This window comes from Peromyscus maniculatus, chromosome 11 (genome assembly GCF_049852395.1).
Source record: "Peromyscus maniculatus bairdii isolate BWxNUB_F1_BW_parent chromosome 11, HU_Pman_BW_mat_3.1, whole genome shotgun sequence".
Classification (NCBI taxonomy): domain Eukaryota; kingdom Metazoa; phylum Chordata; class Mammalia; order Rodentia; family Cricetidae; genus Peromyscus; species Peromyscus maniculatus.
This window is the reverse complement of record NC_134862.1, coordinates 21,162,565-21,182,484: the sequence shown is the minus strand read 5'-3', so window position 1 is coordinate 21,182,484 and position 19,920 is coordinate 21,162,565. Positions and strand designations below refer to the sequence as shown.

The window sequence follows — 19,920 nt, the reverse complement described above, 5'->3', positions numbered from 1 at the left end:
TGAGAAAAAATAGACAAATTCTTTGAAATGCATAAATTAGTAAGTTCATTTAAGAGGAGATGCTAAAGAAAAAAAACCTCACATACTGTAAAGAAATAAGATGTTTGGTTAAAACTAGAGAAAATTCCAAACCCAATGCCTGGAATTCATCCAAACATTTGAGGAGGATCTAAAATCCATTCTACACAAACTTCAAAAACTCTCCAGCTGTTTCTACGAGACCAATATCACTGTAGCATCAAAAATAAGCAATGACATGAGAAAATGCAGATCAATGTTTATTGAGGAACACAGACATCCTCAACAACTTACCAGCAAACTGAATTCCACACCAAATAAAAAGTATTAATATATCATAACCATGTGGAATTTTTCATAAAACACATGGCCAAGCTAACATTTTAAAAATAATTGAAGCTGGAGAGTTAAGAATACAAACTGCTTTTGGAGATGACTGGAGTTGACTAGCTATCAACTACAACTGGTGGCTCTGAACCCCTAATAACTCCAGGTCCAGGGGAATCTGAGGATTCTGGACTTGGCACCTACACCCACATGCACATAGCCACCACATACAGACAAATACACACAAACCTTTGAGCAGGGTGTGGAGGCACACCCCTTTACTCCTAGCACCTGGGAGATAAGGGTAAATAGATCCCTGTGAGTTCAAGACCAATCTGATCCGCCAGAACTATATAGTGAGATTATTGTTATTATTTTAGACAGTATAATAATAAATAAGAAAGGAAAACAATCAATGAAGTTCACTGTATCACACTTAAAATGGAAAAAATATGATCATCTCTCTCATATGTAGCAAAAGCTTTTGAGAAAACATGATTTCCACCTATTCAAAAACAAAAATACCACCCACTCACTCACCCACACCCAGGTGGTTGATCTTGTGCCAGCACTTTTGCTGGCACAAACAGGATCAATAGTCTCAAGCCCCATCCCTACTGAGGAGCTCCTGGCAGTGGGTGATTGCTGGGGAGGGAGGGTCACTCCTTTTGAAGGTGTGGCAGGAGCAGGTTCCCATGCTCCAGTGCGTGCTCCTCCATACAGATGGCACTAACTGGATAGATATGAAGTTGTGGGAAGTATCATGAGAGCTATGCGGGGAGTTAGAAGGGAAAACGGAGAGTTGTCATGATCGTACTTCATTTTACACATGTATGACATTCTCAAAAATAAAGAAAAGGTGCTGGAGAGAGAGTTGAGCAGCTGGGGGCACTTGCTGTCTGTTCTTGCGCAGGACTTGAGTTCAATTCCCCACACTCACATGGTGACTCCTATCATTTGTAACTGTGCTCCAGGGGGCTCTGCTAGCCTCTGCTGACCTCCACATGCACACTCATGAATGTGGCTCACAAACATACATGCTGGCAAGACATTCATGCACATAAAATAGACCGAAAAAAAAAGACAGAAAGAAAAGGAGCAAACTAGAAATAAAAGAATTCTCTTAAATTGCATAAAGGGTTATTTTATTTATTTATTCTTTTGTCAACATGACACAAACTTGGGTCATCTAGAAAAAGGGAACCCCAACTGAGAAATTCTTCCATCAGACTGGCTGCAGGCAAGTCTGTGGGGCATTTTCTTGGTTAATTTTCAATGTGGGAGGTCCCTGTCCACTGTGGGTGGTGCTCCTGGACAGGTCCTGGGTTATGTAAGAAAACAGGCTAAGTAAGCCAGAGAGAGCAAGGTAGTGAGGAGAGTTCATGGCCTCTGCTTTAGTTCCCACCTTGGGGTTCCTGCCTTGAGTTCCTGCCCTGACTTACCATCATGATGGATTATAAACTATAACAAACCCTCTCTGCCCCAACTTGTTTTCAGCCATGGTGTTTTATCACAGCAACAGAAAGCAAACTGAAAACAGTGTCTATAAAAATACCATAAAAACTCAAAGTTGTTTCTGTAAAATCAGGAATGAGATAAGGTTGTCCATTCTCTTCTCTGAAATACAATATGGGGCTTCAAGTCTAGTTACAACAGTAAGACAAGACAAACAAAAGGAATATAAATAAGAAAGAAGGAAGGAAGGAAGGAAGGAAGGAAGGAAGGAAGGAAGGAAGGAAGGAAGGAAGGAAGGAAGGAAGGAAAGTGTCAAAATACCCTTTACTTGTAGACAATATAACCCTATGTGCCCCACAAGAAAACTCTCAGAACCACAAAGGTAAGGTAAGACACAAAATCAGCGTACAAAATCAGGAGCTATCCTATATATCAAGAAGATTCCTGAGCTGCTGAGAAAGAAATGAAACTGACTCATAATAACTTTAGAAAACAAAAATATTAAAGAAGCAAACAGACAACAATAAAACACATAGGAATATATTTATCAAAAAAGTGAAAAAAGCTCTACAATCAAAATTTTAAGACAATGAAGAGAATGATAAACACTACAAGATGGAAAGACCACTCACACTCAGGGACTGCAAAATTAGTTTTCTGAAATGGCTCTCGTACAAAAAGGAATTTATAGTTTCATGTATTCCCCATCAACATTCCAGGCATTCTTTACAGAACTTGAATAAGCACTCCTGAAATTCACCTTCTAGCACAAAAGACCCTAGATAGTTAATGTAATCCTGAACACATGAACAATGCTGGGTTTTAAGTCATAGAACCCAACTAACTATTGTAGAATAAACAGCAAGGTCTTCGACCAAAAATGGACACACAAACCAAAGGAACAGAATAGTGAACCCAGAAATAAACCCCTGTAGCTATGGCCACAAGGTACATACATGTTTTTTTAAACAAAAATACCACTGAGTTCATTTTGTATTGACCAATCACTTCTGGTCATGGGGTCTACCGTGAAGTGCGGCTAATACACCCAATGAGACCCACTTGGAGAAAACTAACTTTTCCTTGGCAAGTGGGTGTCAATTGCAGACAGCTCCTGGTTAAGGGTGAGAGTCTGTGTCTGCTTCCCCCTCTCAGTGCCGGTGCCCCATCTGGTTTGAACCTGTGCAGGCCCCAAGATGCTGAGAGCATCTACTGGGAAAAAAAATGGTCATCTTCAATAAATGATGTCAGGAAAACATCCAAATGCTGAGGAGTGAAACTAATCCTGTCTCTCCCTGTATAAAACGAACTAAAATCTGATCAAAGATTTTAATATAAGGCTTGAAACTCTTAAACAAAGTTCAATTTTATAATCATCTTAAAATTCTATTTTCCTCCATTGGGTAGAGTCCTGTAGTTTTTTTTAAGTATGGTGGTCACTCATAGCGAAGCTTTCCATGTTTTCTGGTCTGAGAAGGGCCCAAATCACCCAAGGCAGCCCCCTGCTTGGGTTTCCCCGAGCATCTGAACCAACAAGAGAAGAATGCAACTCTACCCAGAGACAAGGAGAGAAAAAATAGAGATCCACTGAGATTTCTCCCTGCCTCTGAGGTAGCAAACAGCCAGCTCCTTGGTGAAATTACCAGTTCATTTATAAGGGAATACACACAAAAACATCTAAAAAAGCCTTAAAACAACGCCCCCAAACACATGTGATTATTCCTGGCAACATTAAAGAGTCAAAAGTTTGGAAATAAAGTGAGGATGGGGTGTGCTGGCATTGGGGGTTGCTGTTTGCCTTGCTTCTTGATCCAAATGGCAGCCTGAAAGGATGTTCACTCTAAGACAGCTCACAGGCTGGTACACTTGCCATTTACACACTTTCTCAACCTTAAGTTAAAAAAAAAATATTCAGGAAAACCAGATCTAATTGTTCCTTGTTTACCCTATATACATAAGTAGATAATTTGTCCTGGAATCAGAAAGCAACCTTATTCTGAAATCTGTAAGATTTAAATTCCTTTAGTTTAATATGTAACTACTTCCACAGAGGTACTTGTGTCCTGAAGAATATGCCAGTCTCTTAACACAGTGATAGTACTAAGTGGGAAGAGCCAGAGCCCAGGCAGAATGGAGGCTGCTCAGGTGTTCTTCCCCAACAGCACAAAGCTAAGTCTCCCTATGGGTAACAAGGGAGGATCTGTACCTTTCCTATGCCCAGAAAAGGACTTGACATGGTAGTATAACCCACTTTTGCTCTCCATGAAGAACATTCAGAAAGTCTGTGGTTCTCAGTTGTGGACACTTTAGAATTACCTGGGATATTTTAAAACTTTCTGATTAAGTGGGTCTAGGGTGGTAGTGAAGTGGGTGTGAGGGTGTGTGTGTGTATGTGTAGGGTGATGGTGAGGTGGGTGTGTATATGTGTAGGGTGGTGGTGAGGTGGGTGTGAATGTGTATGTGTAGGGTGGTGGTGAGGCGGGTGTGAGGGTGTGTGTTGGTTTTTTCAATTCCCCTGCCTCCACCTTCTGAGTTTGGGGATTACAGGCCTGGATGGGAATGTTGTTTTATCTGACTGGCTCTAAGTACACTCAGGATGTAATGAGCTTATTACTGGATTGTTTTCTACTTTCCATTCATTCATTATTCTCAACAGTGTTCTTACACCTTAGCCAAATGGTGACTACTCTAGTTTGTAGGATCCTTTGCTTCCCTAAGCATTCTTCCCTCCTCAAAAAATGTGTGATTAGCCTGACTGCATTCTCAGGAATATTCACATTTGGAGTGGAGAGAGGGCTGATTGGTGGAATAATTTAGAAAAAGAAATTTCAATGAACCACTACCGGTAGCAAGAGAAGCAGATAAAACGATGGGGAAATTGAGAACCAAGGCTGCCAAGCTAGTGCAGACGGCAGGCATGTTCTAGCCAGCAGTGTCAGTGATCTCGAATGTAGACAACTAGCTATTCCTCTCTTGGTAAACAGGCTTCCCAGAAAGATAAAGGGCTTTTCAAAGGAGCAGAGATACATTTCCATACTTAGGCCTTTCCCAAATGCTGGCATCTTACATAGATATAATGTGTCCATTATATCTTATTTATTCTAGCAACATCTCTCACCAAAGGAGAGTATGTGATACCAAGCAGGTACCCAGCCTGGTGTTTAAGCATTGAGGAGTGAGCCTCACTCTGGAGAAACACACACTAAGAAACTCCACAGGAGAAAAGATGTGTGTCACCAGGTCTTCTATCCAAGAAGGAGTCAGACAAAGGCATGTGTGGTTCCGAGTTCCACTCAACATACTTGTTTTTCACTCCTGATGCTTCAGTGTAGCCATGGCTCCACACTGCTGGAGCTCCAGACGCATCTCCCGCTGAAGGCTGGTCAATCCTGAAGCAGCGGATGTTACTAAGAGAGACAAGCGGCAGGAGTCATTAGGAGCAAAGGCGTGTGGACGGTCACTTCACCTGAGGAACGAAAGCTGCTAAGCACTCCCCTCACCACCTCCACTGCATCTACTGTGAATCAAGTATTTACTGGCATCAAGAACCCGCTCCTCAGGTCTTCATGTTGACAATGAGAACAGGGGCACAGCCGGGGCACGGGGAGCCGTTTTCAATCAGAGATTGGCAGACTGTACGCTGCGTGTCTGCTCTTCCCTCAGTCTTGGCATGTCTAAGCACTTGTGCAAGCTCGAGAACTGACTGTGACCGCCAGCATCTGTGTAAAGAGTTGCAATCCCAGCACTGAGGCGGCAGAGACAGGATGCCTGGTCAGTCAGCCTAGCCTAACGGTGAGCCCCAGACTCTGTCTCAAGAAACAAAGTTGATGGCTCTTGAGGAATGAGGTTGATCTCTGGCTTCCATGTACATCTGCACACACATGAACATGAACACTTATGTACTTAAAACTAAACCTAAAAGGAAACAAAACTTGTATCAAGTTAAGTTATAATTCTTACACCATGAACATCCATATTTGAAAAGAACAAATACCAGTTAGGTAATGGTTAAACAAGTCTGCAGTATTCATCCCCAAACCAGTTTCTGTCCATATCATCCATTCAAATAGCCACAAACATTATTGAGGACTTGCCCCACCCTAGATCTTCCAGTTTCTTCTTTACATGTATAAACTATCTACATTAATACTAATACCATACAAAAGACATGTAAAATTACATTAATAAGTTACTAGTTCACTACATGTCCCAAGATGTGAGATTTAGCTCTCTCTCGGGTATTAAAGGGTCAGTGGGACTGAAACAGGCAAGACATAAGAAGGAGTAAACCCTCCGTTTCTAACGCAGCCTAAGACAGCACCTAGTGCCTCTGGGCAGGAAGTCCCGGCCCTAAGAATGAATGCATGCTATGTGGCCAAATGAAGCCTGCTCAATGTGAATTACCACTGGGCTCTTTTCACATTATTTAAATAAGAGATAGTAAATATATGCATCATTTCCTGACAACCTAAAGCTTACCTCTTTTTGTTAAGACCCCAAGAATTTTAACTATCAGAATACTCTTCCTAAAAACCAGTTAAAATTTAACTAGTGCTCACTTTGGTTGTAGAAATACATGACTGAAATTTCTCTGGAATTAACAAGTTTGGTTAAAGAAAAAGTTCTAAGGGCTGGAAAGGTGGCTCCGTGGGTAAGGGGGTTCTTGTTTAGGGATGAGGACCTGAGTTTGGATCCCAGCACTCATATAAAAAGTCAGGCATGGCTCTGAGCACCTGTAAGCCCTGTGCTGGGTTGGAAAGTGGGTGGAGACAGGAAGATTGCTGGGCTTGCTGGCCGCCAGGCTAGCTACAGGTTCAATGAGAGACCCTGTCTCAAGAGAGTGGCAGAGGTCATCTGAGGAGTGCATGTTCAGGTGTGTGCATGCCCTGCCCCATTAGAGTGGCAGAGGTCATCTGAGTACATGTCCGGATGTGGACATCCTCCCCCGAAACACACATAAGAGTATACTCTCAATTACTAGCTATTCACTTTCTCACTGGAAAAACATAGATGGTATTAATATAAAATTAATTCTTAATTTCATAGTAGGCTGTTAAGCAGTATTAAACCAACCTATTTATTTTAAAAATGTCTTGACTTCAAAATGGAAGTCAAAAGATAAGTTACTTTGGGGAAGAGGTTATGCTTTTATTTCCACAGGAAATGAAAGCCTGCGGATTCGTTCAAAGTTAAAGATGATCAGGTTTGATTGAGGAAGATCCCCTGAAATCCTGGCTCCAGACATAAAGAAACAAACCTAGAAGAACTACAAGACACATGATGTGTATTTTACCTGCTCAAACATAAAACAAAAAATGTATCTTTGGCTGACTGGTGTATAATACACAATCTATACTTGGTAATAATACACATTTGTTACCTTTAAAATTTATGTATTTTCAGAACAAGGGGACCAAATACCAATAAAAACAGATGGCCCAGGTTATTCAGCATTTCAAAATACCTTTTTTAAACTTCCCTCAAAATTCTGCATCTAAAACAACTTTCAGGGCTGCTGGCTGAGATGGTCCAATCTCATGGACTACTTCAGTCGAGACTTCATTATTATCCAAATTTTCTCAAGGTTCCCCCCAAAGGTACCAGTGCCAACAGACAACAGGACCTAGTCCATAGTTACAAATTGTTATTGCTTAGTTAAAAAAAAAAAGTGCTAAACAAAAGAGTTAAATTCAAAGATCTCTTTCTAAAGGAAAAAAGGGGGATATGATATAGAAATGATGAGATAAAAAGGCAGATTATTGACTCTACTTAATCCAAAAAACTATTAAATTCAAAATATTTTACATTGGTATGGATTTTGGTTTATTGATACAAATTTAAAGTTAGTCTTGTTATACTGTATGTATGTTTCTTCTCTTGTTTGGGTTATTATGTTTATGTATCTCATTTAAAAAAGAATATAATTAACAAATACAGATTAATAGTTAAACTTATAGTCATGTTAGGTATGTTTCAAGGTCATAAACAGATCTATTTAGATAGATAGATAGATAGATAGATAGATAGATAGATAGATAGAAAGATAGATAGATAGATAGATAGTCAGTCTTCAAACACTTCAAAGACCTACAGAATATGGTATTTAATATATTTAATAACTAAAGACTTTTCATGAGACACGACTGCTCCTGGTAGCACCAATCTATTTCGGAGAAGACGATGGGCACTGAAGAAACTTCATATGGAATTTATTTTCTTTATGGCAAAAGCTAGCCATTTGGGCAAAGAAACTGCCCTTGCCTCAGTTGTCCTGGACTACCAGGACACAAAAAAGGGAACTGCAAAACTTTACCAAGACAAGGTAGGACAGTCTTTCAAAATTCCCTGCTTCTCATGTCTGTCAGATATACTAGGCCTGTAGGCCAAACATTACAGAAGAACCTAGGGTGACTATTCAGGCAGCAAGATGTTCCTGTCATTAGGTAACATTTCAGCCTTCTGGAGTCTTTGATAGAGTTGAAGACTAATTATGATAAAAGGTAAATTAGGTATAAAATTTTAGACTCACAAGATAAATAATATAGCATTTTCTCTAAATTGACCAAATACAAATGGACTGGATATCGTAACTGTCATTCTTACTTAATAACTGTTTTGTTATGTAATTTTACTATGTTAAAGTTAAAACATCCCTTTTTAATCAAACAAAAAGGGGGAAATGTGGAATATTCCTTTACACTGTGAATATATGTTGCTGTGATAGGTTTAATAAGGAAGCTGACTGGCCAACAGCTGAAAAGAATAAGGTTAGGAGGGAGAGCCAAACTGAGAATGCTGGGAGGAAGAAGGACATAGTCAGGAGTCCTGAGCAGACATGCAGAGAGAAGCAAGATGGGCATACCATACTGAGAAAAGGTACCAAGCCACATAGCAAAGCATAGATAAGAAATATGGGTTAATTTAAATGCACAAGTCAGCTAGTATCAAGCCTGAGCTATTGGCTGAGCATTTATAATTAATAATAAGCCTCTGTGTGGTTACTTGGGAGCAGCTTGCGGGACAGAAACTTCCGCCAACAGGCAACACAAAGTGAATGCACTGCTATGTGCTCTCCATAGATGCTTGCACTAACTTTTCTCTCTGAAATACACTGTCCTATTTCCCATCTGTCATATACCTGTACCACCTTCCTGATTCTCAGGACACCTGATGGTCCATTTCCAAAGGCACTGATAATCTTTATAGGCCAAAGAATTTTCACAGAAACAATTCCATTTTTCAATCATTACAGGAAAAAAAAATCAATGTCTCCACCTTGTCCAATAATCCTTTGTAATGAAGCACTCACCACTCTAGCCTAACTAGGTAACTCAATAGCCTCCTGAAAAGATAGCAGCATGGACTCTCAAACATCTTGCCATCTGGAATGGGGCTGAGCCCAAAAGCTCAGGCCACATAAGAGTTCCCATATGCACTCACTCTAGCTCCTGTAGAGTAAGTCTGCCAATCTCTAACCACAGAAATGTGTGGAAACAGTCCAGTTATTAAGACACAGTCTCTGTGATACTAACCAGAAGGTAACATTTTCAGTATTATGATTCATCCTTACTAATTATTTTTTAACTCTGAGAGCACAACGCCTTTACCACAGGTCAGTCACTTTGGTAACATATGCTTACTGCAGAGACGTTAACAGACTTTATTTATGCAAATGTAACTATGGGATCTATCATCCATCTACCTGTCTATATATCTGTCATATACTTATCATATTCCTACTATCTATCTATCTATCTATCTATCTATCTATCTATCTATCTATCTATCTATCATGCACCTATCATTTATGGTGGTTCAGCAAATTTTTCTAATTATGTCATGAGTATTTTCAAGTTATCTTATATGCATTCCAAATATAACTGGAAATACCTGATAATTATCTCATTTGAACTGAGACTCTTAGAACAGTTGATGACTTCTGGGAGATATGGTCAGTTTTCTTTGAGGGTGTTGTAGGCTGACCACGTACTAGTGGATGGCCCCACACCGAGGAGTATATGAGTGGATGGGTCATTTAAACCCCACAAACTTTCAGGGACTGGGAGGTAGGAGTGTGTCTGAGAGGAACCAGGGGGAAAGGTTGGAAGCTGGGAGTAAAGAAGAAAATAAAACCAAGTTTTAGTATTTAGAGCCCTGGCATAAGTGAGTGTTTTAAAGACTCACAGAATGAGAGAAGAAAACTGTACTAAGGAAGGCCAGGTGCTCTCACAGAGCCAATCTGAAATGTTTGAATATTCATTTTTTTCTTGATATACTCATAAGCTTGAACATCTTTTTGGGTATGTGTGTGCTTCTTTTTTTAAATATTAATGATGTTGGCTCATTTTCTATTTAAATGAGAACTTTTTGAAGGATTTATTTTATTTTTAATTCTGTGTATGTGCACATGCAGTATGTGCAGGTATCTGCTTAGGCCATAAGAGGTCATTGGATTCCCTGGAGCTGGAGTCCTCTGCAAGAACAACATACACTGGTGACTGCTGAGCTATCTCTTCAGCCCCAAATGGGGGTGTTTCTTACTGGCTTATAAGAGTAATTTCTGCCAACAATATCAATGCTTTAAAATAGTTTTTCTAGTAATTCTTCCCAATTGTCATCTGTCTTTTAGATTTACTTTTAGTAGTTGTGGGAATTGATAAAAAACATGTGTAACATTTCTGTGTGTGTGTGTGTGTGTGTGTGTGTGTACTAGTCTATGTATACTGATTTCTTTTATTGAGATTTTCTCAACTCTTTCTGACATAAAAAAATAATTTATCGCTTACAAATACATTAAAATCATTATATTCTATATATTTAACTCATTAATCTACCTGGAACCTACTTGGTACAATTTTTCTATAAATACCTAGTCCATGTAAAGAGAAATCTTGATACAATTATTTTATATCTCTTGGAAACAGGATCTCTCGCTCTGTAGCTCAGGCAGTCCTGTAAATCACTGTGTATCCTCTGCTGACCTTAAACTCAAGCCAATCCTTCTACCTCAGTCTCCTAAGTGCTGGGTTACAAGTGTGAGCCATCATGCCTAGCATTGATCAAATTATTTAAAATAAAGCTTTCATATCATAAATACTCGTGAAGATGGAAATACACATTGACATTTCATGGTACTCTTAGCTCTCAAATGTCTCAGGGATAATGTCAGCCACTCTTTTCAGCTTATAGGATATGAGGAAACTGAAGTCTGAAGACTGAGGAAGAGCCAGGTACCCATGGTTTCCCTGGGACTCTCTGTTTAAGCAGCATTCTTCAGTTAGACATATATTAATTTTTCTATTAAGTATTTAAAAGGCCAGCAAGTGAGCATTACTTAGATCAGATTGGTTTTGACTAGGAAGTTAAAGCTGGTCTTTAAGCTTCAATTTGTGCTACCCAAAAAGATTACTCATGCTCCATTCCCCAAATTCTTATCTTTTCAGTTTTTTTTCCTAACATATGGCAAATAACTTCCAACAAAATCATGAGCAGTGTATAAGAATATATAACAGAAACAATGACTCTGCTGGGCCACTGTTTAAGAATGCTATTTATGCAAGTCAGGGCTGACAAGTATAATGGAGAAAGCTGAGACCACTCACATAATCCTATGCCTTAAAGGAGAATACTCTTAATATTTGTTACCTATCCTTTGGGGGGTGTTTCAGGTGTGTATAGGTACTCACATGCACAGTGCACACACATTTAATTTGCAAAACATGGGATGATGTGTGTACAAATTTCTCGGTAAGTTTTCTATTTGTGTAATACTATAGAGACCCATCTGATTACTACCAAAGCTTGATATCAGGGTGCTAATGGCTGTAAAGTATTTGTGAAACACAATTTAATCATATTAACTGTATTTGGAGTTCTGTAATGAATAGTCACACAGTGGCATCTTTTCTACTGATGCTACCTGAAACTTCAACTGGTTACACTTTATCAACATCAACCATTAATTCTCTAAAAGGAAGAAAATTTTAGCAGGATCTAACTGCAACTATTCCACATTTCCAGTTTTTCTTTTCTTTAAAGAATCTAGATTTTAGTTTTTAACAACTTCCTTCACATCATCTACCTCTTTCAAAATCTTTTGATGACATTTGCATTAGTCATTACAATAATGTTACCAGGAACCACTGGGATTTATGTTCCCATCTTGGATAATACCCTTTCTTCTGTGTTCCATCCAGCTGTTTATGCGGTACTAAGTCAAAAGACTCCTCCTATTTCAAGTGTTTATCAAGTTGTAAGTCCCACTGCTAGTGAACACTTGAGGGGCCAGTGCTTTGTAAATACTTACTTCAGCAGCTCCAGGCTTTTGTGGTCCAGGGCAAGACGAGGATTTCCAGTCAAGTCTAGTTCTTGCAATTTAGGCGGTAGGTTTTCTGGTAATGTGATTTCGCTTAGCTCATTACAGCTCAGATCTACACACTGATGGAACAATGGAAACAAGAAAGATGATCTGAAGAGGCTGTAGATGAGCACTAGTCCATACAAAAAACACTGTTGCCTGCCACTCTGCCACACTCATTTAAGGACCTGGCTACATAAATTCTTTTCACTTTCTTTGACTCCAGCATTAATCTTTTCCATTAAAGTCTAGTTCTGCATTTAAAACAAAGCATTAATTAAAAAAGAAAGCTAAGCACTGGCCCTTTCCCCATGGTTTATATCTGTGCATGCTTGGGCCTTCAGGGTTACAATTCCAAGATTAACACGAACCCCAAGAGCCTTCTCAGTGCAAAACAGAAGAGGAAGACACAGAACTCCAGAAACAAAACCAAACCTGGACATACAGAAAATAGATAACCCAGTTTGAAAATGGGGTATAGGACTAAACAGAGTTTTCAAAAGATGAAACAGAAATGGCTAGGAAAGAATTCAATGTTTGACATTCTTTTTTTTTTTTTTTTTTTTTTTTACTTATTTATTTATTATGTACACAGAAGAGGGTGCCGGATCTCATTACAGATGGTTGTGAGCCACCATGTGGGTGCTGGGAATTGAACTCAGGACCTTTGGAAGAACAATCGGTACTCTTAACCTCTGAGCCATCTCTCCAGCCCCAATGTCTGACATTCTTAGCCCTCAGGGAAATGCAAACAAAATCTAATTTGTGATCTTATACCAGTCAAAATGGCCAAGGCAAAAGAAATGACAGCTCATGAAGTAAGGATATGGGGAAAGAAGAACACTTACTCATTGCTGGGAATGCAAACTTGTACAGCCACTATAAATCAGTGGGACAGGAAGCTGGGAATATAGATCTACCTCAAGATCAGGTATACCACTCTTCGATATGTACCCAAAGGACTCTACATCCTACTTCAGAGACACTTGCTCATCCATGTTTGTTTCTGCCATATAATAGCCAGAAATTGGAAATAGCCTAGATATCCATCAACTGATGAACAATAATGAAAATGTGGTGTATTTACACAATAGAAAATTATTCAGCTGTTAAGAAAAAGGGAATTATGAAATTTTAGGTAAATGAATGGAGCTAGAAAAAGTTATCCTAAGGGAAGTAACCCAGATCCCAAAAGGCAAATGCTGTATGTTTTCTCTTATATGTGAACGTTAGCTTTTAATTTAGATGTGTGAGTTTCAATCCAAATAATTACAGAGGTTAGGTACTAGTAAGGGATCAATGGAGAGGAGGGAATCTTCTAAGGAAGGGGAAATAAGAGTATAGTGTTACATAAAGGTAAGTGGGAAAATAGAATAGGAGAGTTAAATGAGGGAGGGGGATGGAAAGAAGGGTAAAGTGTGAATATGGGGAGGGACAAGGAACATCTAATCCCATTTGAGAAACCATACAGAAACCTACTACTGTAGAAGCTTTCTGAAATATATACAAATATGAAATGAATCTAAATTAAGTCACCAAATAATAGGAGAGACAATTCTGCAACCAAACATCTTTGCCAACAAGTGAGACCTCCAGTGACAGGAATTGGTTACATCATTTTGAGTCCATTGGCCGAAAGTATCCCATGGAAGCCCAAAATAACATAGGCTATTGATTACTTTCCACAACTTGATAGCAAGTCCCTAAGAAAACATTGTTATCAAACACAGAAGAGCTAAAAGCTTCACTCCTACTGACCAGTCTTCATGGTTCTAGAAGGTACTCTGCATGCTGCATCATCATCATCCAGCTATAAACCCCGAGATCTACAACAGCAATCTGCCTGCATATATATACTGGTGCAACAGTGGACAACGGGAGTTGCCAACTACTTTTTGATTGGCTTTAAGGGCCACTCCATGAGATGAACTCCATACTTGACACTGCCAAAGTGGCCAAGACCTGAAACTAGATAGGCAACCAGCCTATGGGAAAAACCACGACCACTATTTCACTAAAAGAACACAGTGATAAGGTGATTCCTGATGACATATCCTATATATCATATGTATATACTGCTATACCCACAGAACAGTGCCTCACTGATGACATATCCTATATATCATATGTATATACTGCTATACCCACAGAGCAGTGCCTCACTGATGACGTATCCTATATATCATATGTATATACTGCTATACTCACAGAGCAGTGCCTCACTGATGACATATCCTATATATCATATGTATATACTGTTATACCCACAGAGCAGTGCCTCACTGATGACGTATCCTATATATCATATGTATATACTGCTATACCCACAGAGCAGTGCCTCACTGATGACATATCCTATATATCATATGTATATACTGTTATACCCACAGAGCAGTGCCTCACTGATGACGTATCCTATATATCATATGTATATACTGCTATACCCACAGAGCAGTGCCTCACTGATGACATATCCTATATATCATATGTATATACTGCTATACTCATAGAGCAGTGCCTCACCCAATTCACATCAGGGAAGCTCCTTCTTGCTGCAGATGGGAATTAACCATAGAGACCCACAAGTGGACAATGTGCAGAGAGTGACACTTTGGAGCACTCAGCCCTAAAGGGGATGGATGTGTTCATCAAATCCTTTACCTCAGGGCTCAGGGAGTGAGCTATGTAGAACAGTAGGTGGAAACAACTGTGCAGAGTAGATAGATGATTCCAAGGAAACTGTCTTTCAGACCCAACATGACTGAGACACACATGAACTCAGAGAGACTATGGTATCAGGCACAAGACCTGTACAGGTTGAAACCAGATGGGACCTCAGTACTGAGAGGGGGAAGTAGACATCAGGTCCCCCTGCCAGCCAAGACGCTGTCTGCAAGTGATACCCATTGTCAAAGGAAAAAAATCAATTCTCTCTAATGGAGTGGCCCTGGGTATATTAACCACACTCCAGGGCAGGCCGTGTACCCAGATATAGTTGCCCTACAAAAAACAAACTCAATGGTAGTTTTGCTTTGTTGTGGCATTTTTTTGTCTTATTGGTCTTTTAGTTGTTTTGATTTTAGTTTTTGTGGGGTTTTTCATTATTTATTTCTTTGCTGTCTTTTTGTTTCTTATTTCTTATTTTTATGTTTGAAAGAGAGAGTGAGAAAGAACAAAGCTAACTAGGTAGGGAGGCGGAAAGGATCAGGGAGCAACTGGAGGAGGGCATAATCAAAATATATGAAAAAATTAATTTAAAAAATTCATCTATTGAACTTGTACCAGACATGTAGGAAATAACTCCTAATGCAAGAACAGAGAAGACAAAGCCAACCCCGGAAGACCACACAGTGCTCTCGGGAGTGGCAACAGCTGGTCTATGGGAGGAAGAACTGGCCAGGGCAGGAAGCAGTTGGGCAGACAACCCTTTTCTGCCATTCTATATCTCCTGACTTACACGTGACTACAAACACCTTGGATTCTGAAAACCACCACAGGAATGCTTGTCGGTTTGAGTTAGAAGCAATCTAGACCAGTGGTTCTCAACTTTTGGGGGTGCTGGAAGGCCCTTTCACAGGGGTCACCTAAGATCATCAGAAGTATGAGTATTTACATTACAATTCATAACAATAGAAAAATTATAGTTGCAGCATAGGGAGGTCGAGAACCACTGATCTAGATTATAGAGATTTTACTAAAAAGGAAAAAACCCGGAGAAAAACAATGCCTTAGAGGAGAAAGATCAGCGACCAGAAGTAAGCTTCCATCTGACCGAACCCCGAGCCGATGTCTGACTATAAGCAGAGAGGCCAAGCAGAGAACTGCTTTTCAATAGCAAGTTGAACTTGGATATAATTAGTCCAATGTAATTAATATTTAAACTCAACCTGTAGATAGCTTTCCTTTTAAATTGACGTGTACTAACTTCATTGATTTTTTTCCAAATAGATTTTGGATTTAGTTACAAGAATTCATAACCGGAGAAACTAGAGTTTAAAAACATAACTAGCCAGAGCGCCCCAATTTTATGTGTGAGAATGTGAGGCCCAAGCTTCCTGCTGGTCTGTTTCTGGGGAGGCTAGAACCAAGTGGCTTTAATGGCCTCCTCTCCTCCTCTGAGCCCTTTGATGGTGCTCTGCCCCAAACCACAAGTGACATCCGATTACCTGGCTTTTAGAACAACATTTCCTAAATGATTGTTGCTGAATTTAAGTCTAGGACTTGGATACTGGTTCCTGGTCCTTGCTGCTATATATGTGCATTACAGAAGCTGGCCAAACCCACCTACCTGCATCCTGACCTAGCTGTTTTCCATCACTTTATTTCCTGAAGAACAAATCCTTTTGTTTGGTCCACTTAACCCAGCCTTCTCCCCACATTTTGGAGATCCTTACAACTAAGTACACGCTCTTTCACTGCACGCTAGTGACAAGAACACCAGGCAGGCTTGTTGGGTACAGCTGAGCCAGGCTGAAGCACACTGCTGATTCTGAGGTTGTATTCCTCCCTTGCTGGTTAAGAGCTGATCTATATTCAGAGGGAAGTCTATTTTCAGCTTATAGCCAACGATTAAAAATAATTTATAGTCTATCACTCGGGGATGAGGTTACAGCATGTCCAGAGCATGCACAACATACATAAGAATAACTTCTGAAGGGAATGCAGGAAGCTACATTCAAGAGTCAAGAAGATGCAAACCATGAGATTTGACACGGGATCAGGTGATGCGGTGCTGAAATCCCACATACAAGTTGTACTGACCAAGTTCCATTGCTAAAAACCTATTTCACGTGCTTAAAATAAATTTCCACAAAGATTACAGAAAGTTACTACATTACAACTGTGGCCCCTATGCAGTTCAGTGGCCCCAAAGGCAAGAACCAAGTACCTGCTCCACAGCCACCTTGGTTTCTGGGATGTGCCAGGCACCAATGGCCAAGGCATGGAGCCAGGCCCAGGTCCAGGCAGGCCAAACCTTACTTACATTGTAATGTGGGTTTCTCATCAGCTGACTGGAAACTAGCTGGTACATAGGGATTTAAAGGCCAGCCTGGGACACGTGAGACTAGGTCTTAAAAAACAAACAGAAAAAAACAAAAACAAACAAAAACCCAGAATCCTAATGGTATCAAGGAAGTTGTGAATTTGAAATCTGGAAATTACGGCCATTGGAGAAAACTAGCTGAATAAAACATGATCTTACCCTTTCAATTTGTGCTTTTAAGTTTTATAACTACAATGATTATAACACTTTTATGAGACACATTGCAACTATCATTTTGCTTTATTTTTAAGAAACAATATGAATAAAATTTAGTGTATTAAGCTCAATAATAAAACTATTCTTTCTATACCAAAAGTAAACTCTATAGGCTATGGGCTGGGAGGGACAGCTCAGTGGGTAAACGTACTTTCCCCGCAAGGCTGATAACCTGACTGTCTCCACAATCCACGGAAAGGGAGACGACAACCAACGCCACACAAGTTGTCCTCTGGCCTCCAGCATGGCATGGCATGCACATGCCCAAACATACATCACACACACACACAATAATATCAAGAAATTAAGTTTTAAAATAGGATATTGGGCTCAATTTGCAGTGAAGACTTTTATAGGTTTATTAATCATTTGGAACCAGGAATTCTCTTTTGAAAATTTGAAATGTGTGTGTATGTGGGGTTTTTTTTGGGTGTGTGTGTATGTGATTTATATATATATATATATATATAAAATTTCTAAAATACCCATTTATACTTACAAAACAAAATAACTTTTTTTCAATAGCAATTTGGATACATAAAGAACACTTGCTATTACTTGAACTCCAATCATCTGCCTCCTGAAAAACCAATAATTACTGTATCTGTTTGTAATGGAGGAGCTTGGTATGGAGCATGCTACAGCATAAGACAAAGAATCAAAAGAACCTAATTTAATAACAGCACCTGAAGCCAATGTTTGAAAGTGTTGAGGGCTGCAGAAATGGTTCAGCAGCTAAGAACATTAGCTACTTTTGCAGAGAACCAGGGTTTGGTGCTCAGCATCCACAGGGCAGCTCACAACCTCCAGTTCAAGAAGATCCAGCGCCCTCTTCTGGCCTTCACAGGTTTGCATCAAATGCACTTGTTTGTTTGTTTGAGACAGGATTTCTCTGTATAGCTTTGGTCCCTGTCCTGGATCTCGCTCTGTAGACTAGGCTGGCCTTGAACTCACAGAGATCTGCCTGGCTCTGCCTCCTGAGTGCTGGGATTAAAGGCATGTGCCACCACTGCCTGGCCTGCACTTTATTTTTAAGAAACAATACTCATACAGAAGAAAAAATAAATAGAATTTAAAGGGAGGTACAAAGTGTGTTATATAGAAAATAGCAGAAAAAGAAGGAACTCCACAGAAACAGAAACCACTGATTCCAGAACCCAGAAATCCAAGGAAAAAACCAGAATAGGATTAGCTTTCACTCTGTAAAACCTATTTTGTACGAGTCAAAATCTGAGAATTTATTCAATTTCTAATCCTAATTTCTAATCTTAATTTCTAATCTGAGAATTTAGTCTATTTCTAATCCCTCCTCCTCTCACCCTACAGGGCTGAGTCATGACGGTTAGTGTCAATTCTCAACCTGACAGGCTCTAGAGTCACCAGTGAGCCAGGCCTCTTGATTAAATTAAGGAATGTGGAAAGACCCATCTTACTTGTAGGCAGGCCCACCTGAAATCCATGAACAGCAAAAGTGAGCTAAGCAAAGGCACGTATAGCCTCTCTCTGCCAGCTTTGGTACAAGGACCAGCCAGCAGCTCCACGCCCCGCTGCCCCTGCTTCTTCCCCGTGATGGTCTGTATCTTGAACTGTGAGCTAAAATCAATCCTTTCTCCCTTGAGTTACTTTGGTCAGGGTATTTTAGCACAGCAGCTAAAAATAACTAAGGTATAAGTAATGAAAATTAGGGCGTCACACAATTTACCTATTTGCATTTTAAACAGAATATTTAAAAAGCAAGCAAGCATATAAACAAACAAAAAACACCATAGCAAAAGAGGAAGTATCTACACCTAAGAGTTGCATTATATTAAGCTGGGCACAGAACTAAGAGAAACCAGGTTAATGTGGAGTCTCTGTGCTGGCATGTCACCCTGACGGTATACAAGAAAGCCCCCACAGCACATCCCCCAGTGTTTAGGAAGCCAAAGCTGCTGACTTGAAGCCTGGATGGAGTCCATGATCACCCACAAACCTTGACTTCTGGGAGCTGCATAACTTCAGGAAAGACTTCGATGCAATTGGAGTGAGCAATCACTGTGTGCATGCGCCTGCAATTCATGATTGTTGTTGGGATGGCTTTCAGTTTATTCCCACTGATATCAATTTCTTCAAGCTCCTCTAGTTTTGCCATTTTACTAAAAGAAATGGATGGGAGAATTATCAATTAACTATAAGACCATTTAAATGGACAGACACAATGGAAAAAAAGAACTCATGACTTTAAAGATTCACTTACAATAGTCATTTTGATAAGTACTTTTCATTGTTTCTTGAGTAGGAAAATGTTTTATCACTTCCTTTCCTCTTATAGAACAAAAACTTAAGTTCAACTCTTAAACTGATAAGAAGGAAAATGGCGGTTGTTCTCTTAAAACTTTTTAGCTATGTAGCTTAGTGGGAATTCCAATGGAAATCCTACTTAAAGAGCAAACATCAATCACCATAACTGCTTTGAGCTTAGGGTAAGTATGACTTCTTTGTGTTGGAGATGAATACTCCAGAC

At 39.7% G+C, this 19,920-nt stretch overlaps 1 protein-coding gene across 1 annotated transcript in view; it reads right to left on the bottom strand.

Moving 5' to 3' along the window:
- The window catches only part of Phlpp1 (PH domain and leucine rich repeat protein phosphatase 1), a 207,023-nt gene that overhangs the window by 14,025 nt on the left and 173,078 nt on the right, over nt 1-19,920 (bottom strand). The window contains exons 12-14 of the mRNA XM_006995013.4: nt 19,390-19,552; nt 12,107-12,237; nt 5,103-5,207 (exon numbers count right to left, since the gene is read on the bottom strand). Coding sequence (XP_006995075.2) covers nt 5,103-5,207; nt 12,107-12,237; nt 19,390-19,552 — 399 coding nt within the window. The remainder of the gene's footprint in view (nt 1-5,102; nt 5,208-12,106; nt 12,238-19,389; nt 19,553-19,920) is intronic.